This window comes from Onychomys torridus, chromosome X (genome assembly GCF_903995425.1).
Source record: "Onychomys torridus chromosome X, mOncTor1.1, whole genome shotgun sequence".
Classification (NCBI taxonomy): Eukaryota; Metazoa; Chordata; class Mammalia; order Rodentia; family Cricetidae; genus Onychomys; species Onychomys torridus.
Window position 1 is genome coordinate 91805129 of NC_050466.1, and position 26779 is coordinate 91831907.

A 26779-nucleotide genomic window follows, 5' to 3' on the forward strand; every position below is an offset into this window, starting at 1 on the left:
TTACATCTGCCATGATTTTATCAAAAGATTTATCAGGATTATTGTCTGCAAGACCCAAGGGTTTAGCATTATCAGTCTTAGGAGAAGTATATGGCATAACTGTGTCAGAAATAAACTGAGATAGCGGGTATTTATGAAAACTGCCTGTATTAGGTGGAGGGGTAACCTGAATTGAATTCTGTCCATAATTTTCTGGAAGTCTGGCAACAGGAAACGGCTTCAATTGCTCAGCTACAAATCTGACAGCTTGGGGGGTCTGGCTTTTATCAAGGAACAATTTATGGCCATCAGTAAAATAATTCACATCACTAAAATTAAAGATTTGAGGGAGATTGTTGATATGTTTGGTTTGTGGAGAAATGCCTAAATTTTCTTGCAAGGACATCAAGGAGGTATTAGGTGAGGCCAGAGTTGGAATATAATTATGGCTGTGTTTGATTTGGGGAACATGCTCATTTTCCTGCAATGTTCTACAGCGTAAGGAGGAAGTAGGATTCAGTAGCTTTTTAGATGCCTTGATGAATCGTTTTATCCAGGCAAAGTAATGAGCTGTTCTAACGATGACTGTGGGATTTTGACATATCCTTGATGTCTTATGTACGAGGCCCATGAGTTCCCAGTGGTTCTTTAGGAAACATAGAACAGGACTGGCTCTTTGTATCTGAATAAGAAAACCAAGAAATATGTGTCACTTATGCAGTCTACTGTGCATAGAATTCATATACTATATGAGGAAAAAGGGAAAATTCAAATAATTTCATTATTAAGCAGCTCCCAGAAATTGTCAATGTAAGACTTGGTCACATACAGTTGAAGTATATGATAAGAGAATATAGCAAGTATTGGTACTAATTACAAATTTTCAGACTCCTAGAACCAACCACTTTATCAGTACTGAATTTGGATTTCTGAAAGTTATACCAAACTTAATGTTAAGTCAGAAAAGAGCCAATATCGCCGGGCGGCGTTGGCGCACGCCTGTAATCCCAGCACTCGGGAGGCAGAAGCAAGTGGATCTCTGTGAATTCAAGGCCAGCCTGGTCTACAGAGCTAGTCCAGGACAGCCTCCAAAGCTACAGAGAAACCCTGTCTCGAAAAACAAAAAAAACAAAACAAAAAACAAAAAAAAAAAGAACCAATTACCTTTTTCATACAAAATCTTCCCTATGCTGTTTTCCTAGTAACAGTTAAAACTGCTTTTCCAACGTTCAAGTTTTAAAATTAAAAAAAACTTTAAAATCATTCTCAGTGCCTCTTCTTCTTCCACATATCTTACTAGTCTATCAACAAATAATGATTATGATATTTTAAATAATTTCCCCAAAATGTATTTTAATAATTAAATAATTTTCTTATCTAGGGATGCTACTATTGTTGATAAAACATATAGTATCCTTATGAAAATGAATGCTCTTGTCCTTCTTACATCTGATTTTAATTCAACACCCAAACTTATCCTCTTAAAATCTAAAAAATGCCAGTATATCTTTCTGCTTAAAAACCCTCCAGTGTTAAAAAAAAAAAAAAACCTCCAGTGAGTGCTTTCAAGTCTTAACAATGTTAAAAGATTAGTTTTTATGATAGCTTATAAGACCTTTGAAACCCTTGTTACCTACCTTGATATCACCTACTGCTGTTGCCTTGACTAGGATACTATAACTCCCTGGCCTCTCCTCTCTGTTACATATTTCCACATCAAAATCATTGTACTGGCTTTTCCTCTAGCCTATACTTGTAACATTGGTCTGATATCCAAATGACTTCCTTCATCACTTCTTCCACAACTCCTTTCAAACACTTTTTTTTTTAAAACAAATGTCTTTCCTGATTACCTAATCCTATTGAACAGGATTATATAAACAAAAATTCTTACTTCTAACTTGTGTTGCAAGTATTTTAGGCTAATACGGTCTTTAGAGTCCATACAGTTGTTTCAGATTCCATGCAGAATTAAAGGGTATAATAAGCCCTGTTCTACATTTATTGTCCTGGTGTATTTTACTCAAAATATTTAAATAGCACTTGTATTATTTACTTATTGATCACCATTAAAAAACAGATAAACTCATGAGAACATGAACCACCCTATCCTCACTGCCATTACCCTAGTTCAGATAAGGTTACTTATAGTGAGTAGCCATCCCAGCCTTGGCCTGGAAGTTCCAACCCCCACTGAGGCTTCGGTAACGGTCACGCCCACAAGGCGGGGCAGAGGAGGAAATGGAAGACCCAGGATCGAGAGAAGGGCTCTCTTGGTTCTGGGACCCTGGACACAGGAGGTAGACCGAGCAGAGTTCTCCAGAGAACACCGCCAGACTGTGCCATACCTTTGCCAGACCCTGCAACCTATCCCTTCATTTGTAAGTTACCCCACAAAATAAACCTCCCTTTTAACTACGTGGAGTGGCCTTAATAATTTCACCAATAGTTACTATGTAAGAATGAAGGGTGCATAAATACTCATCTCATAACTGTTGTTTTGCATTTCTTCAACAAGCCTTTCCTTTTAGGGCATTTTCATACCCGCTATGAGTAAACTTCAGAATATAAACTTTGTCATGCCATTTCTCTTGTCAAAATCTTTACATGGCCCCCCATTCTCTAAATAATACAGTATGCTTATGTTAATAAGGTAATAACACATAATCTGTCAGTGATTATTTGTCTTTCACTTCTCTCCTCCCTTGTACTCCACTTTTCCCCCCAAATCAAGGCATTTTTTACATTTTCCAGACTTGTCATATTCTGCTCCCTATGACCTAAATGCCATCACTTCATTTTCTACTTCTTATCCAATTTGATAAATGGCTACTTATCTTTAAATAGTACTTGAAATATTAACTTCAACACACTTTAAATTAACCTTCCTTTTACTCTCAGTGCTAATTTCATACTGTGCAGGTATCTATTATACTTGTCCTCCTGGGCTACTATTCTCTGCCTTCTGTATAAGAACGTGAGCTCTGGTGCTGGGACCATGGATAATTTTTTTTCTAGCAAACCTCCATTCTATTGTAAGCCCTCTGATGTTTGTGAGCACTCTGGCTCCTTTATCTCCCCTATGAGAATGACATTCTACAGACTGATCTCAGATGTTATCTCCCCTATGAGACTGACATTCTAAGGACTGGTCTCAGATGTTATCAGACTAGCATTTGAAGGACCGGTCTCAGATGTTTCTTTTCTATCTCACCAAATAAACAGCAGTCCCCTAACTGCTTACCTGAAGTTCTTTTGTAACCATGTGTTTCTAGAAACTAACATGAGGCCTGATATTTATCAATATGTATTTCCAGAAATAGTACTGGTATTCATCTCATCCCTTGCAATTATCCACCATGAAACCTAGCTACTAACTCTGTAACTTTTCATGTCTATTTTCTCATCTCAATTTGAAATAATTTTGAACAATGTTGCATCTGTTCTTGCTTAAATTACTTCTCATTTCTCAAGACTTAGCATTCAAGGATGATCATATCATTCAGTAACTCAGTCCAGATCTCCACAGTTCAAGTTATTGCTTCCCTTGAAGTCTATTCACCAGTATTTGTGTATGTGATTTCAAGTTGTCCAAGATATATTGGTACCTAAAACTTATCCTGCATGAGGCTTCATTTTATAGAGCTTTTCTACATGAATAGGTGGAGTGAGTTGCGTCTGTACCTTTTAAACCTCTCCACAGTTAAGTCTGAGCCATACTGTGTTCATTATGGTATCTACTGAGAAACTATAATAAAATTAGAAACAGAAAGACAAAATGTATTTGTGTGTTCATTGATTCTTTTTTTGTATTTCTCATTTGTATCTAAAGCCTTCCTTGTGGTAAACTCTATGCCTCTCAAATATACAATGGAATGTCCCAGATTTGTGTATTTGTCTGGCACCAACTTCCTTATGTCCTGTTATCGAGCATTTCCTTGCATAGCTACAGAGTTCTACATTTTTACGTTTCCTTCCTGTTCTTAATATCGCTCTGGTGTATGATTACCCAGCAATCTTCCCGTGGTTGACTCTGAATGCACATGCCCTCACTCTTCTCTAGATATGAATGCTGATGGTGACATGTTGAGAAGTCCAGAAGCTGCACAGCTATCTTCTTTACTCTGGTGGTTCCAAGCTTCTTGCTACCTAAAGGTAGACATAAGGAATAATGCTGAGCTCCAAAACACCCGCTCTCCGACTTTAGTTTGTCACCATTCTCAATTCAGTCACATAATCTTCCCAAGACATTCTCCTTTCTCTTCCTTTCTTTCCTCCCATTTCCCCTTTCCTTTCTCTCCTCTCTTTAGACATTTCCTTACCTTGGATTTTCTGAACCATTCCCACATTTCTTAACCTACTGTGATGATTAGTCTTGATTATCAATTTGTTTGGATTAAGAAGCACTTTGGATTGCAGGGTGGTGGCGCACACCTTTAATCTTAGCACTCAGGAGGCAGAGGCAGGCAGATATCCGTGAGTCAGAGGCCAGCTTGGTTGCCAAAATGAGGTCTAGGACAGCCAGGCCTGTTACACATTACGCATCTGTTTTCTGAGAATGCCTGTCTCAGAAAACAACAACAAAAGAAACACTTTGGAGTACCTAAGTAAAGCCCAACTCTGGATATGTCTTATAGAATTTTCAAACATCTCACTAATGACCACTCTTAACAAAACAATGAATTAATCACTTGAATATGATAGAAGTGTTGAGATATGGTTAAAGATATGAAGTGAACCCTAGTTGGAGTGGTAGTTCACTGGGGACATACCTTTGTCCCTTCCTATACTCCTCCCTTCTCTCTAGTTGAACACCAAGAAGTGAAGACCAGCCTCCACCACATGCTCCAATTGCTAGTGCTCTGCCCAGTACATGGGGACAAGCATTAGTCAAAAGAAATCTATCCTGTCTCAAATAATCTCTGTTAGATCTTTCACAGCAACAAGAAAAGTAGTCAAAATACCTGGATATAGACATAGTTCTGTAACAAGAGTTGAGACAAACCCAGGCATATTCCATTCCTTCCATAAATTTCAAGTTTATGTCCCACTGGACTGAGGTGATATGGACTTAAGGATCCCCACTGTTTCCTCTAGATTAATCTTCCCATGTCAGAGACTGAATTTCTTTAGAAAATAAGTCACAGGACCAGAGCCAAAATTACAAAATAGTGTCCCTTGACTCCTTTTACTTACTTTGGTATTGATACACGTCACAGTTTCTGTATTGGCACTTTGAACAGCCCTTCAGGGATATATTAGGGGACTGAGACAGTGGTATTTCATCCCCATAGAGAGGCTCTTCCAGAATGACCAGGCCAATATCTGCTTTTAGTGGGTCGTTTTCATCCTGAGGATCAAACTTTGGATGGAGACAGATTTTTTGGCCATGTGGGATGCTTTCTGGGTCATTCACTCCTGAAATATCCAGGTGTGACAGTTTCCTAGGGTAAGAGAAGGATGTGCAACAATTTAATTGATGGCAATAAATGATCATCCATATATTTTTTTGAAAGGCATTGTTTGGCATCATACATCAAATTCAACTCCAGCCACTTCCTGAGGCTTGGAAACCAACCCCCAGCTCTCATCTAGCCTAGAGAGTGAGCTCTCATTGGAGAAAGAGCTGTCATTGTACCAGGAGTAACCTCAGCAGACAGGTAATCTGCCAGCCCTCATAAGACCAAGAGTGGCTTTCTGAGAAGTAGAATCTGCTACCTCTCATTGGACCAAGAGAATATACCTGAAACATAGAATCAGTCAGCTTTGATAAGACCAAGAAAGGATCTATGACTCACAGAATCAACTACCTTGGGTTGACCCAAGAGCAGCTCCCTGAGACACAGAATCTGCCTGCTCCAATTAGACCAAGAGCTAAGATTAGACCCAGAAGGGCCCCCTGAGACACAGACAAAAGCACAGAGTGGACCAACAGCAACTCACTCAGACAGACATCAAGACAGAAATGCATACAACAACATAAAGAGCAATACAGCATCACCAGAACCTAGCCCTCCTACAACAGCAAGACCTGAACATCACAAGGTAAAAGAAACAAAAGAAAGCAACCTTAAGAATAGTATCACGAGAGGTTGGGGATTTAGCTCAGTGGTAGAATGCTTGCTAATAGAGGAAAACACAAATAAAAAAATTGGAAGAAAGCAATAAATCCCTTAAAGAAAACCATGATAAAGCAATGAAACAGGTGAGGGAAACAGTTCAAGACCTGAAAAGGGAAATAGAAATAATGAAGAAGACACAAACAGAGAGAATGCTGGAAATAGAAAATCTGAGTAAACAAACAGGAAACACAGATGTAAGCATAACCAACAGAATAAAAGAGATGGAAGAGAGGAACTCTTGTGTAGAGGATACAATAGAGGAAATGGATTCATTTGTCAAAGAAAATAGCAAAGCCAAAAAAGTCATAACACAAATGTCCAAGAAATCTGGGACACCATGAAAAGATCAAACCTAAGAATAATAGGGATAGAGGATGGAGAAGAATACCAACTCAAAGGCACAGAAAATATATTCAACAAGATCATAGAAAACAACTTTCCCAACGTAAAGGAGGAAATGCCAATGAAGATACAAGAAGCATATAGAACACCAAACAGATTAGATCCCCCCAAAAGCCCCCTTTTTATATAATAAACAACTATACCTACAGAATAAAGAAAGAATATTAAGAGCAGCAAAGGAAAAAGGCCAAGTGACTTAAAAGACAAACCCATCAGAATAACACCCAGTTTCTCAATGGAGACTTGAAAAGACAGAAGGATCTGGAAAGATGTAATGCACACACTAGGAGATCATGGATGCCAGCCTAGACTAATATACCCAGCAAAACTTTCAATCATCATAAACAAAGTGAACAAGACATTCCAAGACAAAACCAGATTTAAACAATACCTATCCACAAATCCAGCCAGCCCTACAGAAAGCACTAGAAGAAAAATTCCAACCTAAGAAAGTCAGATACACCCAAGAAAACACAGGCAATAGATAACCTCACAGAAGTAAACCCCAAAGAAGAGAAGTACACACATACTACCACCAAAAGATAACAGGAACTAACAATCATTTGTCATTAATATCCCTCAATATCAATGGACTTAATTCACCTATAAAAAGACACAGGCTAACAAAATGGATACAAAAGCAGGACCCATATTTCTGCTGCATACAAGAAACACACCTCAATTTCAAATATAGACACTACCTAAGAATAAAAGGCTGGGAAAGTCTTTCCAATCAAATGGTCTTAAGAAGCATGCTGGTGTAGCCATCCTAATACCCAGAAAAATTGACTTCAAACTAAAATCAAAAGAGATCAAGAAGGACATTACATACTCATCACAAGAAAGATCTACCAAGATGAAGTTTCCATTCTGAATATTTATGCCCCAAATACAAGGGCACCCACATATGTAAAAGAAACATTACTAAAGCTTAAATCACATATAAAACCCCACACATTAATAGTGGGAGACTTCAACACCTCACTCTCACCACTGGACAGATTGGCCAAATTGAAACTTAACAGAGACATAATAGACTTAACTGATGTTATGACTCAAATGTACTTAATATCTACAGAACATTCCATCTTAACAAAAAAGAATATACCTTCTTCATGGCACCCCATGGAACCTTCTCTAAAATCGGCCACATCCTTGGCCACAAAGAAAATCTCAACAGATACAAAAAATTTAGAATACCCTCCTGTGTTCTATGGTTTAAAGTTAGATTTTAACAACAACAAAAATTACAAAAAGCCTAAAATCTCATGGAAACTTAATAATACTCAACTGAATCACCAATGGGTCAAGGAAGAAGTAAAGAAAGAAATTAAAGACTTCCTAGAGATCAATGAAAATGAATATACCATATACCCAAACTTATGGGACATTATGAAAACAGTGCTAAGAGGGAAATTCATAGCACCAAATGCCCACATAAAGAAGTTGGAGAAATCTCACACCAGTGACTTAACAACACACCTGAAAGCTCTAGAACAAGAAGAAGCAAAGTCACCCAGTAGGAATAGATGCCAGGAAATAATCAAATTGAGAGCTGAAATCAATAAAATAGAAACAAAGAGAACAATACAAAGAATCAATGAAACGAAGAGTTGGTTCTTTGAGAAAATCAACAAGATAGACTAGCTCTTATCCAAACTAACTAAAAGGCAGAGAGAGAGCATCCAAATTAGCAAAATCAGAAATGAAAAGGGAGACATAACAACTAACACTGAAGAAATCCAGAAAATCATCAGGTCATACTTCAAAAACCTCTACTCCACAAAACTGGAAAATCAAAAATAAATGGATAATTTTCTGAATAGGTACCACATACCTAAGTAAAATAAAGACCAGATAAACTATTTAAATAGACCAATAACACCTAAGGAAATAGAAGCAGTCATTAAGAGTCTCTCAACAACAACAACAACAACAACAACAACAAAAGCCTAGGACCAGATGGTTTCAGCGTAGAATTCTACCACATCTTCAAAGAAGAGATAATACCAATACTCTTTAAATTGTTCCACACAAAAGAAACAGAAGTAACATTACTAAACTCCTTCTATGAGGTTACAATTACCCTGATTCCTAAGCCAAACAAAAATGCAACAAAGAAAGAGAACTACAGATTGATCTCCCTCATGAACATTGATGCAAAAATACTCAAAAAAATATTGGCAAACAGACACTAAGAACACATCAAAACAATTATCCACCATGACAAGTAGGCTTCATCCCAGGGATGCAATGGTGGTTCAACATACAAAAGTCTGTCAATGTAATACACCATATAAACAAACTGAAAGAAAAAAACAAATGATCATCTCACTAGATGCTGAAAGGGCCTTTGACAAAATCCAACACCTCTTCATGATAAAGACCTTAGAGAGATCAGGAATACAGGGAACATACCTAAACATAATAAAGGCAATTTGCAGCAAGCCAACAGCCAACATCAAATTAAATGGAGAGAAACTCAAAGCAATTCCACTAAAATCAGAAACAAGACAAGGCTGTCCGCTCTCCCCATACTTATTCAATATAGTACTTGAAGTTCTAGCCAGAGCAATAAGACAACATAAGAAGATTAAGGGGATACAAATTGGAAAGGAAAAAGTCAAGCTTTCACTATTTGCAGATAACATGATAGTATACATAAGTGACCCCAAAAATTCGACCAAAGAACAGCTTATAAACACCTTCAGCAATGTAGCAGGATACAAGATTAACTCAAAAAAATCAGTAGCCCTCCTATATACAAATGACAAATGGGCTGAGGAAGAAATCAGAGATATATCATCCTTTACAATAGCCACAAATGATATAAAATACCTTGGGGTAACTCTAACTAAACAAGCAAAGGACCTGTATGACAAGAACTTTAAGTCCCTGAAGAAAGAAACTAAAGAAGACATCAGAAAATTCAAAGATCTTCCATGTTCATGGATAGGTAGGACTAACATACTAAAAATGGCAATCATACCAAAAGCAATCTACAGATTCAATGCAATCCCCATCAAAATCCCAACACAATTCTTCACCGACATGGAAAGAACAATACTCAACTTCATATGGAAAAACAAAAAACCCAGGATAGCCAAAAGAATCCTGTACAATAAAACAACCTCTGGAGGCATCACAATCCCTGACTTCAAGCTCTACTAAAGAGCTACAGTAATAAAAATAGCTTGGTATTGACATAAAAAATGACATGTTGACCAATGGAACTGAACTGAAGACCCTGACATTAATCCGCACACATGATTTTTGACAAAGAAGCCAAAACTATACAATGGAAAAAAAGAAAGCATCTTCAACAAATAGTGCTGGCATAACTGGATGTCAACATGTAGAAGACTCCATATCTGTCACCGTGCACAAAACTTAAGTTCAAGTGGATCAGAGACCTCAACATAAATCCAGTTACTCTGAACCTGATAGAAGAGAAAGAAGGTAATAGTCTTGAATGCATTGGCACAGCAGATCACTTCCTAAATATAACACCAGTATCACAAACATTGAGAGAAACAATTAATAAATGGGACCTCTTGACTGAGAAGCTTTTGTCAGGCAAAGGACACAGTCAACAAGACAAAACAATAGCCTACAGAATGGGAAAAGATCTTCACCAAGTCCACATCTGACAGGGCTGATATCCAGAACATATAAAGAACTCAAAAAATTAGATAGCAAAATACCCAACAGTCCAATTTAAAAATGGGCTATAGAGCTAAACAAAGAATTCTCAACAGAAGAAGCTCAAATGGCTGAAAGACATTTAAGTAATTGCTCAACATCCTTAGTCATCAGGGAAATGCAAATCAAAATGACTCTGAGATACCATCTTACACCTGTCAGAATGACTAAGATCAAAAACACTGAAGATAGCCTATGTTGGAGAGGATGTGGAGCAAGGGGAACACTCCTCCACTGTTGCAAACTTTTACAGCCACTTTGGAAATCAATATGGCATTTTCTTAGAAAATTGGGAATCAACCTTCCTCAAGACCCAGCTATACCAATCCTGGGCTTATATCCAAGGAATGCTCAATCATAGCACAAGGGCACATGCTCAACTATGTTCATAGCAGTATTATTTGTAATAGCCAGAACCTGGAAACAACCTAGATGCCCTTCAACTGAAGAATGGATAAAGAAAATGTGGTACATATACACAATGGAGTACTACTCAGCAGAGAAAAACAATGACATCATGAGGTTTGCAGGCAAATGGATGGAACGAGAAAATCATCCTGAGTGATGTAACCCAGATTCAGAAGGACAAATATGGTATGTACTTACTCATAAGTGGATACTAGATGTAAAGCAAAGGATAACCAGACTGTAACTCACAACTCCAGGGAGGCTACCTAATAAGGATGACCCTAAGAAAGACACAGGGATTGCCCAACAACAGAGAAATGGATGAGGTCTATATGAGAAAACTGGGGATTGGGCTGGGTAATAGGTGGCAAGGGATGGGGTTAAGAGAACTTAGGGGAATGGGGGTCCCAGCTGAATCAGGAGCAGAGTGGGAGAATGGGGAGGGAGATACTGTGATGAATGAAGACCTCATGGGAATAGGAAGAAGCAGAGTGCTAAAGAGGTCCCCAGAAATCCACAATGATGACTCCATCCTAGACTACTGGCAATGGTTGAGAGAGTGCCTGAGCTGACCTGCTCTGGTGATTGGATGGCCAAACCCCCTGGCTGTCATGATAAAACTCTCATCCAGTGTCTGATGGAAGTGGATGCAGAGATCCACGGCCAGCCCCCAGGTGGAGCTCCAGGAGTCCAATCGGTGAGAGAGAGGAGGGATTGTATGAGCAAGAAATATTGAGACCATGATTGGAAAAAGCACAGGGACAAATAGCCAAACTAGTGGAAAAACATGAACTATGAACCAATGGCAGAGGAACCCCCATGGAACTGGACCTGGCCCTCTGGATAAGTGAGACAGTTGATTAGCTTGAACTGTTTGGGAGGCCCCCAGGAAGTGGAGCTGGGACCTGTCCTTGGTGCATGGGCTGGCTTTTTGGAGCCTAGGACCTATGCTGAGATACTTTGCTCAGCCTGGGTGAAGGAAGGAGGGGGCTGGACCTGCCTGGGCTGAGTCTACCAGGATGGGCTGACTCCTCGGGGGAGTCTTTGCCCTGGAGGAGGTAGGAATGGGGAGTGGGCTGGAGGTTAGAGGAGGGAGGATGGGGGAATTCATGGCTGATATGTGAAATTAAGTTAATTATAAAATAAAAATATTTTTAAAAAATAAAAGAAAGCTATTTAGGATAATAAAGAAATACAGGTTAATAGTTAGCCATGTATAACAATCACACTTGTTAGGTATGTTTTCAAGGTCATACAAAGATATGTTTTAGATAGGTAGGTGATCTTCAAACATTTCAAAGACCTACAGAACATGGCATTTAAAATAGTTTAATAACATAAGGCTTTTTATGACAGTGAGATATGTCTGCTCCTGGAAGCACCAATTTATTTCAAAAAAGGATGATAGGCATCAAAGAACGTCAATATGGAGTTTGCTTTCTTTATGGCAAAAGCTAGCCACTGGGCAAAGAAACTGCCCTTGCCTCAACTGCTGACAGTAAGCTGTCCAAATTGGACAAGGAGGAAACAAAAGATAGTATCTGCCAAACTTTGCCAAGACAAGGGGGACAGTCCTTCAAAATTCCTGCTTCACAGAAAAGTCTGTCATATATGCTAGTCCTGTTGGCTGAAGATGGATGCCCCAACATTACAGAGGAACCTTGGGTACCTGTCTAGGCATCCAGCTGTTTCTGTCATTTCTAAAGTTTTGGAACTTGCTTACTCAAGTAATAGTATGTCCTTCTTTGGTCTCTGATGGAGTTGAAGACGAGATAGTTATAGTTACAGTTTTTTTTGTTACCAAATTCAGAAAAGAAACTCACAAGGAGGTATGGGGTTTAAAAACATAAAATCTTAAATTGTTTATCTAGGGGAATGTTTTCTGGTCTAAAAAGATAATTTTGAAATGATAATACAAGTTAATATAGAAAATTGTTTAGGTATAAAACTTTGTACTAAAATAGGATAGATAATATAGTATTTTCTCCAAATTTGCAAAATACAAATGGACTGGACATTGTGAATGTAAATCTTACCTAATAATTGTTCTTATTGTATACAGTTTTACTTTGTTAGAGTTTAAAAAAAACTCCCCTTTTTTATTTAGACAAAATGGGGGAAATGTTGTGGAATAACCTTTTGTACATTGTAAAGATGTGTCACTCTGGTTGGTTTAATAAAAAGCTGAATGGCCAATAACTAGGCAGGATTTTCAGGCACAGAGGATGCTGGGAAGAAGAAGGGTGGAGACACAGAGAAGCAGAAGAAGCAGCATAGGCAATACAGAGTAAAGGTAACTGAGCCACATAAAAGAAAATAGATTTAAAAAGATGGGTTAATTTCAGTTATAAGAGCTACTTAGAGACAAGCCTAAGCTATTGGCTAAGTTTTCATAATTAATAATGTATCTCCATGTCATTATTGGGGAGCTGATAGTCTCAACGAAAAAGTCTGACTACAAAACTGGAAATGAGAAACTTAGGAAGTGAAAACAAAAACTTCAGATATAAACCTCACCAAAATAGTACAACAGAGAATCTCTGGAAGAGAGAATCTCAGGCATTGAAGAGAAGATAGAATAAATATATACCTCAGTCAAATAAAATGTTAAATCTAAAAATTCCACACACAAAACCAGGAAATCTGAGACACTAGGAAAAGACCAAATCTGTGAATAGTAGGTCAGAAACCCTGTTCAAAGGTACAGAAAATATTTTAACAAAATAATAGAATTAAATATATATCAAAGTACAAGACGCATACAGGACACTAGATAGACAGGATGAGAAAAGAAATCCCCCATGACACATAATAATCAAAACACTAAATGTACAGAAAAATTGAAGACTATTAAAAGCTTCAAGGGGGGGTCTGTAGAGATGGCTCAGGGGTTAAGAGCACTGGCTGCTCTTCCAAAGGTCCTGAGTTCAATTCCCAGCAACCACATGGTGGCTAACAACCATCTAGAATGAGATCTGGTGCCCTCTTCTGGCCTGCAGGCATACATGTAGGCAGAACACTGGATACATAATAAATTTTTTAAAAAATTTAAAAAAAAAAAAAGCTTCAAGGGGGAAAAACCAAGTAACTTATAAAGGTAGGCCTGTTAGAATAACACACAACTTCTCAATGGAGACTCTAAAGGCCAAAGGGGCCTGAAACAATGTTCTACAAACTTTAAGAGGCCACAGATGCCAGAATAGATTACTGTACCCAGCAAAACAATCAATCACAGTAGATGGAGAAAGAAAAATATTCCACATTAAAACCAAATTTATGTAGTATCTGTCTACAAATTTAGTCCTACAAAATGTGCTAGAAAGAAAACTTCAGTCTGAAGAGGTTAACCACACCAAGAAAACACAAAGAATAAATAATCCTAGAACAGTAAATGAAAAGGAAGAAAAACTCATACAATAACAAAAAATAACAGGAATCAATAAACACTGATTGTTGATAATTCTCAACATCAGTGGTCTCAATTCCCCAATAGAAAGACATAGACCAACAGATTGGATTAGAAAATAATATCTATCCTTCTGCTGCATCCAAGAAACACATCTTTACATCTATGATAGACATCACCTTAGGATAAAAAGATGGAAAAGATATTCCAAGGAAATGAACACTTCAAGAAGCGAGCAGGTGTAGTTGTTTTAAAATATGACAAAACAGACTTCAAACCAAAACTAATCAGAAGAGATAGGGAAGGATACTATATACTTATCAAGAGAAAAATCCACTAAGAGAATACTACAATTCTAAACATTTATGCACTAAACACAAGGGCAACAAAATTTATAAAAGAAACAGTTTCAGCTAAAATCACATATTGACCCTCACAGAGGGATAGTGGGTGACTTCAATACCCCACTTTCACCAATAGACAGGTCATCCAGAAAAATACTAATAAGAGAAATGCTGGCACTAACTGACATTATAAACAAAATGGACCTAATATATATTTACAAAACATTTCACCCAAACACAGAAGAAAATACATTCTTCTTAGAACTTTCTTCAAAATTGACCATGTACTTGGACACAAAACAAATCTCAACAGATTTATGAACATTGAAATAGGACCCTACATCCTCTCTGACCACTATGGATTAAAACTGATTATCAACCATGGAAACAACAGCAAGTGTACAAACTCATGAAAACTGAGCAAATCACTACTGAATTAAAAAATGTGTCAAGAGAGGTATCAAGAGGGATTAAAGACTTTTTAGAACTGAATGAGAATGAAAACACATCAGACCCAAACCTGCGGACACTATGAAGGCAGTCCTAAGAGGCAGGTTCATAGCACCAAGTGCCTAAATAAAAAATTGAGAGATCTCATATTAGCAACTTAATCATATACATGAAACTCTAGAAGAAAAAGAAGAAATCACACCCAAGAGGAGTAGATGGCAGTAAATAATCAAACTGAGGGTTGAAATCAATCAATCCAAAAGAATAATACAAAGAATCAATGAAGTGTGGAGTTTGTTCTTTGAGAAAATCAGTAAGGCTGATAATAAACTCTTAGACAAATTAATAAAAAGATGGTGAGAGAGGATACAAATTAGTGAAATTAGAGACCAAAATGGGGACATCACAAAAAATAGTGAGGAAATCCAGAGAATCATAAGAACACACTTCAAAATCTGTGCTCCCCCAAACTGGGAAACCCGAAAGACATGAATAATTTCTTTATATATACTACCTAGCAAAGTTAAATCAAGATCAGACAATCTATTTAGACTGATCCAAAACCCCTAGTGAAATAGGTATAGTAATTAAGTCTCCCAACCAAAAAATTTGGTTGGCTAGATGGATCCAGAACAGGATTCTAAGAGACTTTCTAAGAAGAATTAATACCAATTCTCCTCAAATTATTCTGCAAAATAGAAACATAAGGAACATTGCCTAATTCTTCTTATGAGAGCACAATGATCCTGATACCCAAACAACATAAAGACTCAAGAAAGAAAGAGAATTACAGACCAATTTCCCTCATGAACACAGATGCAACAATACTCAACAAAAATACTGGCAAACTAAATACAAGAATACCTCAAAAAGATCATCCACCATGATCAAGTAGGTTTTCATCTCAGAGGTACAGGAATGGTTCAACATATGTAAATTGATCAATGTAATCCACATACAAATAGGCTGAAATACAAAAACTACATGATCATGTCATTAAATGCATAAAATGCCTTTGATAAAATCCAACACCCTTTCATGATAAAAGCCCTGGAGAGCTTAAGGATACAAAGGACATATATAAACATAATAAAAGCAAATTAAAACAATCCTATAGCCAACATCAAATTAAATGGAGAGAAGCTCAAAGCAATTCCACCAAAATCAGGAACAAGAGAAGGTTTTCTACTTTCTTCATATCTATTCAATATAGTACTTGAAGTCTATGCTAGAGCAATAAGACAACTGAAGATCAAGGGGATACAAATTTGGAAAGCAAGAAGTCAAAGTATCTTTATTTGCAGATGATATTATTTTATGTGTTAAAGACTCCAAAACTCCACCAAGAAACTTCCACAGCTGATAAACATTTCAGCAAAGTAGCAGGGTACAAAACTAACATACAGAAATCAATAGCCTTCCTATATACAAATGGCAAAAAGACTAAGAAACCAGGGTTGTGGTAGTTTGAATGTAATTGGCTCCCATAAGCTCACAGGGAGTTATACTATTAGGAGGTGTGGCCTTGTTGGTGTAGGTGTGGCTTTATTGAATGAAGTATGTCACTTTGGAGGTGGACCTTTAGGTCTCTTTTGCTCAAGCTTTGCTCAGTGTGACTGTCAGACCATTTCCTGTTGCCCACAAGATGGAGGACTTTCGGCTCCTTCTCCAGCACTATGTCTGCTTGCATGCTGCTATGTTCCCTGCCATGATGATAATGGACTAAACCTCTGAAGTGTAAGCCACCATTCCAATGAAATGTTTCTCCTTTGTAAGAGTTGCCGTGGTTCTGGTGTCTCCTCACAGCAATAGAAACCCTAAGACACAGAGAAATAATGCCTTTCACAATAGCCTCAAAAGAAAAATACCAGGATCTCCAGCCACTGCCCTGCATCCTAAATCAGGCAGAAGACAGCCAGAGCCCCTGCCTACACGTGGCAAGGGCAAGCAGTTGCCACTTGCATCAGTGAGGGACAGTCTGATATGAGTAGCCTGTGCTGCCACCTCAGGCCATATGATGTCTGGGCTTTGGCTGTACTTGAGGGCCATGGCTGAATTCATGGCCCTACTGCAGCAGGATCTGTGTTGATGTCCGTGGTCCATATTAACACCAAAGGTCATGCTGATATCTGTGATCTGGGCTGCCACACGAGGCCAGGTTGATGTTGAAGGGCAGTGTTGAGCTGACCTGGCTGCTCACTAACAGCCACATGGGGCACTGATACAGCTTGTGTGCCAGAGAGCTGACCCCACCCCTCCCCACCTGCCACAGGGTGGAACCTACAATGGCGTGGGCATGTGAGAACTGGCCCTGGTGGCACAGGAGAGCTGTCTTTAATGGCATGGATGCAGGAGAGCTGACTCCGGTGGCATGGGTGTGGCAGAACCATAACCATAAGATTCCCATGACTTGGGGCAACAGCAGCATAGCAGAAAGGAGTGTTGGTGAGAGTCCAGTATTGATTATGTCACAGAAGTCAGAGGCCTTGAACCAGACCAATGACCACTGAAATGAACATTTGCAAAGAAAGCTGTTTGGGCAAGAAGGTAAAATGTGTAACATACCATAGCTCCCAATGCTACTACAATGAACAAATATGTGATGGAGAGGTGGAAAAGAAGGAAGAGCAAAGTGCTACAAACACAGTGGAACTGAAGATGAGACAGCTTTGAGGGGTGTGAGAAAATACTAGGGTTAATAGAGGAGCAGTTCATTGGCCAGAGGGATCAGTGAAATGTTTTTGTTTGTTTGTTTTATTTCCTAAACAGAACACTGATAACAAAGGCACTAAGAACAACAATCAATAAATGGAACCACATTAAACTGAAAACCTTCTGTAAGGCAAAGGATACTGTCAATAGTACAAAATGACAGCCTATAGAATGGTAAAATATTTTCACCAACTCTATATCTGGAAGAAGGTTAATATTCAAAATATATAAAGAAACTAGACATAAAAAAAACAAATAATCCAATTAAAAATTGTAGTACAGATCTAAACAGAGAATTCTCAACTGAGGAATCTCAAATGGCTGAGAAACAAAGAAATGTCCAATATCAGGGAAATTCAGATCGAAACTACTTTGAGATTCTATTTTACACCTGTCAGAATGGCTGAGATAAAAAACACAAGTAGCAGCTCATGCTGGTAAGAATGTAAAGCAAGGGGAACATGCCTCCATTTCTAGTGGGCATGAAAACTTGTATAACTACTATGGAAAGCAATATGATGGTTCCTCAGAAAATTGGGAATGGATTTACCTCAAGACTCAGCTATACCACTCTTGGGCATATAAACAAAGGATGTTCCATCCTACCACAAGGACACTTGCTGAACTATGTTCATTGCAGCTTTATTTATAATATCCAGGAACTGGAAAAAACCTAGATGCTCCTCAACTGAAGAATGGATAAAGAAAATGTGGTACATTTACACAGTATAGAGTATTACTCAGCTATTAAAAACAATGGCATCATGAAATTTTCAGGCAAATGGATGGGGATCAGGTGGGGTGGGGGTGATGGAGGGAGAGAGTACTGGGAAAGTCAACTGGAACTGGGGGCATCTGGAGGGCAATGTAGAGACCTACTGCAGTGGAAATGCCCTGGAATCTATGAGCATGACCCTAGCAAAGTCTCCTAGTAATGAGGGATACAGAACCTGAACTGGCCATCTTCCATAACCAAGCAAGGCTCCTAGCAGTCAGTCTAGGACACCAACCCAGCCACAAAACCTTTGACCTACAATCTGTCCTGCCTGCAAGATGTACTGGGGTAATGGTGGCATAGAACTTGTGGGAGTGGCCAACAAATGACTGGTCCAACTTGAGGCCCATGCCATGCAAGGGACCCCATGCCTGATATTGCCTGGATGGCCAGGACCCAGAGGCAGGACAGCCCAGAGACCCAGGATAGAACCAAACTGGCAAAAAAGTCAATGAAATGACTTTTAATTGTATTCTGCTATAGTTATTGATTAGTGCCTATACCAATCGTCATCAGAGAGGCATCATCCAGCAACTGATGGCAGCAGATGCAGAGACTCACAGCCAAACACCAGGGAACTCTGCAGAAGAAGGGGAGGAAGGGGTAGTGGACACCACAGGAATACATTCCACAGAATCAACTAAGCAGAATTCAGGAGCTCACAGAGACTGAAGTGACAAACATGGACCCTATATGAGTCTGAGTTATGTCCTCTGCATATACGTTATGGTTGTGTAGTTTGGTATTCTTGTGAGATTCCCAACAGTGGTAGTCCAGGGGGTGTCTCTGACTCTTTGGCTTGAGCTTGGGACTCTTTCCCTCCTTCTGGTTGCCTCACCCAGCCTTACTATGAGGGTTTGTGCCTAGTCTTATTGAATCTTGTTATGCCATGTTCAGTGGATATCTCTGGGAGGCCTGCTCTTTTTTTTAAAGGTAAATGAAGGAGGAGTGGATCTGAGGGAAGAAGGGAGATAGGGGAGGGACTGGTAGGAGTTGAGGGAGGTGGAAACTTTAATCAGGATGTAATATATAAGAGAAGAATAAAAAATATTATGAGATTTCATATTGCTGTAGATAGAATGGTCAAGTTCAAAACAATGACAGTAGATGCTGGTGTGGATGTGGAAAAGGAGAATGCTTATTCATTATTGGTGGGAGTACAGACTCCTGCAGTCACCATGGAAATCAGTATGGTGATTCCTCAAAAAATTGAAAATAGATCTACCACCAATCCATTTTCATCACTCCTTAATATATACCCAAGGGACTGCATATCTTACTAAAGAGATACTTACTCATCCATGTTCATTGTTATTCACAATAGCCAGGAAATGGTAATAGCCTAAATGTCCATCAACTGGTGAATGGATAATAAAATGTGGTACATTTATACAATGGAATGTTATTCAGATGTTAAGAGAAATTAAATTATAAAATTTTTAGGTAAATGGATCGGAACTGGAAACCATCATCTTGGATGAGGTCGCACAGATCCAAAAACACAAACACTGCATGTTTTCTCTTATATGTGGATCTTAGCTTTGAATTTTTAGGCATGTGTGTTTTGTTTGGAATATCCATAGAAGTTAGGAAACTAGTAGAGGACCGGGGGGTAGGAGGAGGGAATCTTTTGAGGGAAGGAGTATAAATATAATGTTATAAAGGGGGAAAGGAAAATAATGGAACAGGAAGTGTTAAATAGGCTTGGGGATGGACAAGCAGGATGGATGACAGGATATAGGGATGGATAACTAATACTAAAGGTATTTTTGGAAAAATCATAGGAAACTTGCTACTAGAGAAGCTTCCTAAAATAAATACTTATGTGCATATAAAAAAAAGCTTAAATTGAGTTACCCTATAATAGGGGAGACAATATTCCAACTAGGCACCATATGTTATAAATTAGAAAATCCCAGGACCAGGAATTGGTAACCTGTTTTTGAGTTGTTGACCAATTGTGTCCCATAGTTCCCCAAATATTACAAGTTATTGCTATTGATCTTGGTTACCCCCCAGAAGTTGATAATATGATCCTATTGTAGGAAATACCACATACTTGAGTCATAAACATGGAGAAATTGAGCTGATACTCACCTCACCTGGAAGCTCCATCCCTACTGGCTATCTTTCATAGTGCTGGAAGGTGCTACTATGCACACTACCAGAGAAGGAAAGTAATCATCAGTCTCACCCAGATGTGAACCTGTTAAGCTATAACAATGACTGTTCTGGCAAGGTATGCCCACCACTCATTGTTATGAAGATAACCAACCACTTTCTGATCATATGTAAGGCCTGTTCCATGAGATGGAACCCATACCTGATGCCATTAACAGGCCCAAGGGACAAACCTACTACTATTATTCTGCTAAAATGGGCATAATACTAAAACTTCTCCTAGTAATTTATTGATGTATCCATATATCAGTGCATCTCTAAACTCTCATCAGAGAAGCTTCTTCTTGTGAAGATGGCATTTAACAATGAACCACAACTGGTCAGCATGTAGAGGATAAGAAACTGCAGAGTACTCAGTATTAATGTGACATCTATTTCATACCTCTATCCCAAGGGTCAGAGATCTTCACAGAAGAGGAGGCAAAAAGATCATAAGAGCCAGAGGTGGTGGGTGACTTCAAAGAAATCATGTTTTCCTGGCACAACAGCAAAGTCACATATATAAAGTCACAGCAATTGTGACAGCATGCATAGGACCTTTGCAAGCTCAAGCCAGACAAAAGTCCTAGCACAGAAGAGGAAAGGTTGGCATGAAGTCTCACCCTTAGCTGAGGAACTAATGATATTTCATAGCTCCTGGGAGGAGTGTCAATTTTCTTAAATGGTAAAATGACCATACCCAGGGGTAGGCCCCATGTCCAGAAGTAGTTGAACAAAACAATTTGGACTCCATGAATCTTATGACGAGAGAGAGAGAGAAAAGGTACATAAATCTGGATGGGTAGGGAAGTGGGGGTGAACCTGGAAATAGATAGGGTGATATGGTTGAAATATATTGTATGAAATTCTCAAAAAATAATTAAAATATTATTTTAAAAAGAATATAGAGGATATATTCAAGAAGAGTATAAAATTATTCCATAATCTACACCATGAATACCTGAACTAAAGCAATGGCCATAGGGAATGAAGATAAAGGACTAAGTGAATTAAAGAGGAAAAAATGAATCAGACTTTATAACTGAATTGATATAAGATTAAATAATTATGGACAAATTCTAGTTATAACCTTAGTAATATTTCCATTCCCAAAACAACAATTTGTTTCTTGTATTTGTGATAAGATCCAATCTCTTCAGATGACACAAAAGACCTTCCTCTATCTTTGATGAAAGAATAACATGTCTTCAAGAATAGAGATGTATCTTTTCTTTTAAAAATTTATTTTGTGTTAATTCATTTATTTTATGTATTCATTTATTTTTACATATTCATTTATTTTTATGTACATGCTACAGCAAGTACATGGCACTAAAAGGGTAGCTTGCAGGAGTCATTCAAGGTCAGGTCATCAGCCTTGGTGACATGCATGTTTTAACCACTGAGATATCGCTCCCTCCTTAGATACTAGATCTTTTGTCTATGACTCCTCGAACTTAGTTTTGAGCATTAAAAAGATGAATAGTCAATTAATTTTCAATAGAATGAATGAAGGAGAAAGAAATGAAGAAATAAAGTATGAGAAGACAGAAAAGATGTTGGCTAGTTAACAATAACAAGCCAGTTACGTGATTTCAGTATGTAAAAGTGATTCTTATCAGTATCTTCTTCATTGAGCTTCTCTGGAATAATCCACCAGCAAGAGTCCTAAAAAGAAAAACTGATTTAACCATATCCAACACCCAAGAACATTCTTTCTTCCCCTACTCACGATTTCTTCAGACAGTTGGCTGTAGAAAGAATCAGCCATGGAGTCAGGACAATACCCTGACAATTTTCAGGCATAGATGCCAGCCATGGTATTTCAATGGAGGCATCTGATGATGGTAGATTTTCAGTCAATGAATCTGAATTCAGACTCCATATTTGGGGCACTGAAAAGACATAGCATAGGAATAGAGGTGGATGAAGACAATATTAAAAACATTTTTAATGCTAATGAACTTTCTAATTTTTTAGTTAATCTACTCAAATTGAGCTAGAAAGTCTCTGTTGCATATTCAGTGTGGCCTAACTACCTTCATGTGTGTGATTTCTTCTGTGTGACTAGATGTGTGGTTGGAGATTTTCTGTGTCCTGGCCTGCTGGCAGTCAGGACAAATCTCTCCCACTTGCGTCTCCCAAGTAAACACACAGAGACTTAGAGTAATTATAACTGCATGGCTTTGACGCAAGCTTTTCACTAGCTAGCTCTGTATCTTAAATTAGCCCATAACTATTAATCTATGTATCAACGTATGTTCCATGGCTTTACCTGAATCCCATTACATGTTGTCCTTAGGTGGCTTCCTGGCATCTCCTCCCCCCCCCCCGCCTTCTAACTGTCTCTCCCTTTGAATTTCCCACCTGCCTCTAAGCTGCCTTGCCATAGGCCAAAGGGCTCTATTGATCAACCAATCAGAGAAACACATATTCACAGCATACAGAAAGACATTCCCCCACCATGTCCCCTTTTCTGTCTAAACAAAAGGAAAGTTTTAACTTTAACTTATTAAAATTATATATAACAAAAGTTATCAAGCAAGAATTACAGTTATAATATCTAGTCTATTTGTATTTTGTTAAATTAAAGAAAAAATTTATCTGTCCTATATTTGTGAGTCTAAGGTTTCATATCTAATTTATCTTTTATCATAACCAATGAAAATTATAATTAAAACTATCTAGTCTTCAACTACATCAAAGACACCATTTGTAGCTGAAGTTTTCCTGTGCCCCACCCACTCCACAGCCACTCAGACCCAAGTAAACACACAGAGACTTATAGTAATTATAACTGCATGGCTAAGACTCAAGCTTTTCACTAGCTAGCTCTGTATCTTAAATTAGCCCATAACTTTTAATCTATGTATCAACATATGTTCCATGGCTTTACCTGCATCCCATTACATGTTGTCCTTAGATGGCTTCCTGGTATCTCCTCCCCACCACCACCCCCCGCCTTCTAACTGTCTCTCCCTTTGAATTTCCCACCTGCCTCTAAGCTGCCTTGCCATAGGCCAAAGGGCTCTATTGATCAACCAATCAGAGAAACACATATTCACAGCATACAGAAAGACATTCCCCCATCATGTCCCCTTTTCTGTCTAAACAAAAGGAAAGTTTTAACTTTAACTTATTAAAATTATATATAACAAAAGTTATCAAGCAAGAATTACAGTTATAATATCTAGTCTATTTGTATTTTGTTAAATTAAAGAAAAAATTTATCTGTCCTATATTTGTGAGTCTAAGGTTTCATATCTAATTTAACTTTAATATAACCAATGAAAATTATAATTAAAACTAGTCTTCAACTACATCAAAGACACCACTTGTAGCTGAAGTTTCCCTGTGCCCCACCCACTCCACAGCCACTCAGACCCAAGTAAACACACAGAGACTTATAGTAATTATAACTGCATGGCTAAGACTCAAGCTTTTCACAAGCTAGCTCTGTATCTTAAATTAGCCCATAACTATTAATCTATGTATCAACGTATGTTCCATGGCTTTACCTGAATCCCATTACATGATGTTCCTTAGGTGGCTTCCTGCCATCTCCCTCCCCCCCCCACCTTCTAACTGTCTCTCCCTTTGAATTTCCCACCTGCCTCTAAGCTGCCTTGCCATAGGCCAAAGGGCTCTATTGATCAACCAATCAGAGAAACACATATTCACAGCATACAGAAAGACATTCCCCCACCATGTCCCCTTTTCTGTCTAAACAAAAGGAAAGTTTTAACTTTAACTTATTAAAATTACATATAACAAAAGTTATCAGGCAAGAATTACAGTTACAATATCTAGTCTATTTGTATTTTGTTAAAGAAAAAATTTTATCTATCCTATATTTGTGAGTCTAAGGTTTCATATCTAATTTAATTTTATCATAACCAATGAAAATTATAATTAAAACTATCTAGTCTTCAACTACATCAAAGACACCATTTGTAGCTGAAGTTTTCCTGTGCCCCACCCACTCCACAGCCACTCAGACCCAAGTAAACACACAGAGACTTAGAGTAATTATAACTGCATGGCTAAGACTCAAGCTTTTCACTAGCTAGCTCTGTATCTTAAATTAGCCCATAACTATTAATCTATGTATCAACATATGTTCCATGGCTTTACTTGAATCCCATTACATGATGTCCTTAGGTGGCTTCCTGGCATCTCCTCCCCACCACCACCCCCCGCCTTCTAACTGTCTCTCCCTTTGAATTTCCCACCTGCCTCTAAGCTGCCTTGCCATAGGCCAAAGGGCTCTATTGATCAACCAATCAGAGAAACACATATTCACAGCATACAGAAAGACATTCCCCCACCATGTCCCCTTTTCTGTCTAAACAAAAGGAAAGTTTTAACTTTAACTTATTAAAATTACATATAACAAAAGTTATCAAGCAAGAATTACAGTTACAATATCTAGTCTATTTGTATTTTGTTAAATTAAAGAAAAAATTTTATCTATCCTATATTTGTGAGTCTAAGGTTTCATATCTAATTTATCTTTTATCATAACCAATGAAAATTATAATTAAAACTATCTAGTCTTCAACTACATCAAAGACACCATTTGTAGCTGAAGTTTTCCTGTGCCCCACCCACTCCACAGCCACTCAGACCCAAGTAAACACACAGAGACTTATAGTAATTATAACTGCATGGCTAAGACTCAAGCTTTTCACAAGCTAGCTCTGTATCTTAAATTAGCCCATAACTATTAATCTATGTATCAACATATGTTCCATGGCTTTACCTGAATCCCATTACATGATGCTCCTTAGGTGGCTTCCTGCCATCTCCCTCCCCCCCCCACCTTCTAACTGTCTCTCCCTTTGAATTTCCCACCTGCCTCTAAGCTGCCTTGCCATAGGCCAAAGGGCTCTATTGATCAACCAATCAGAGAAACACATATTCACAGCATACAGAAAGACATTCCCCCACCATGTCCCCTTTTCTGTCTAAACAAAAGGAAAGTTTTAACTTTAACTTATTAAAATTATATATAACAAAAGTTATCAAGCAAGAATTACAGTTATAATATCTAGTCTATTTGTATTTTGTTAAATTAAAGAAAAAATTTTATCTATCCTGTATTTGTGAGTCTAAGGTTTCATATCTAATTTATCTTTTATCATAACCAATGAAAATTATAATTAAAACTATCTAGTCTTCAACTACATCAAAGACACCATTTGTAGCTGAAGTTTTCCTGTGCCCCACCCACTCCACAGCCACTCAGACCCAAGTAAACACACAGAGACTTAGAGTAATTATAACTGCATGGCTATGACTCAAGCTTTTCACAAGCTAGCTCTGTGTCTTAAATTAGCCCATAACTATTAATCTATGTATCAACATATGTTCCATGGCTTTACCTGCATCCCATTACATGATGTTCCTTAGGTGGCTTCCTGGCATCTCCCTCCCCACCACCACCCCCCGCCTTCTAACTGTCTCTCCCTTTGAATTTCCCACCTGCCTCTAAGCTGTCTTGCCATAGGCCAAAGGGCTCTATTGATCAACCAAACAGAGAAACACATATTCACAGCATACAGAAAGACATTCCCCCATCACAGATGTGTGATATTTCCACTATGAACACAACCTGATACTTTGTCTCTTCTTCTTTGTACATTTAAACCAAATGAAAATAACGTTTGTACAAGAAAAGATAGGCAAAGATGTTCTATCTAATAAGGTGAAATTTAGAAGGTGGGGTAGGAAGTAGAGCTAGATAGGAGAAGGGAGTAAAACGTATGGAGGAGGATATGTAAATGTAGATGAGGGAGAAGAGAATGAGAGGAGGCACCAAAGAAGGGAGTTAAACTAGTTCAGAAAAGGATGAGAAGTAAAATAGGGATGAGACAGGCAGGAGAATGGTCTTTGGACATAGAAGGGAAGGAAGAATAGATAAGGATGTCCAGGTATCTGACTTACCTGCACTGCAGTAGGAAACAAAACACAAAACACAGTAAAGCCAAAGTACAGCCTTCATTTTGGCTCAACTATCAAGAGATGTGTTGTGGAAGTCTCAAGGCAACAGCAACTCTAATAGTCTAGAAGCAGAGTTTAGAGGTTATAGAATGTCTGACATCATAATCCCTACTGTGAGGTTTCTTGCTCTTGTAACCTTAATGCTGCTTAAGATAGGGAAGTGAGAATAGCAACATAGTTTAAAATCAAGCATTATTCTAGTTTTAAACTCTGGGTTTTTTTACGCTTTATCAGGTCAGAGAAGAGCTGGTATTTGTACCAGCCTATTGCGAGAAGCTCAGTTCTCTGCTATAAAAAATGAGTGATTATGGTATCA

At 38.2% G+C, this 26779-nt stretch overlaps 1 protein-coding gene across 1 annotated transcript; it reads right to left on the bottom strand.

Annotated features, from left to right (window-relative positions):
- LOC118573708 lies at positions 1-26464 on the bottom strand. The gene is made up of 6 exons (XM_036174031.1): positions 26407-26464; positions 22193-22355; positions 5176-5423; positions 3989-4128; positions 515-661; positions 1-45 (listed from the first exon to the last, which is right to left on the bottom strand). Exons 1-6 carry the CDS (start codon positions 26462-26464, stop codon positions 1-3), a joined length of 801 nt encoding a protein of 266 aa, XP_036029924.1.
- Between the last annotated feature and the right edge of the window lie 315 nt (positions 26465-26779).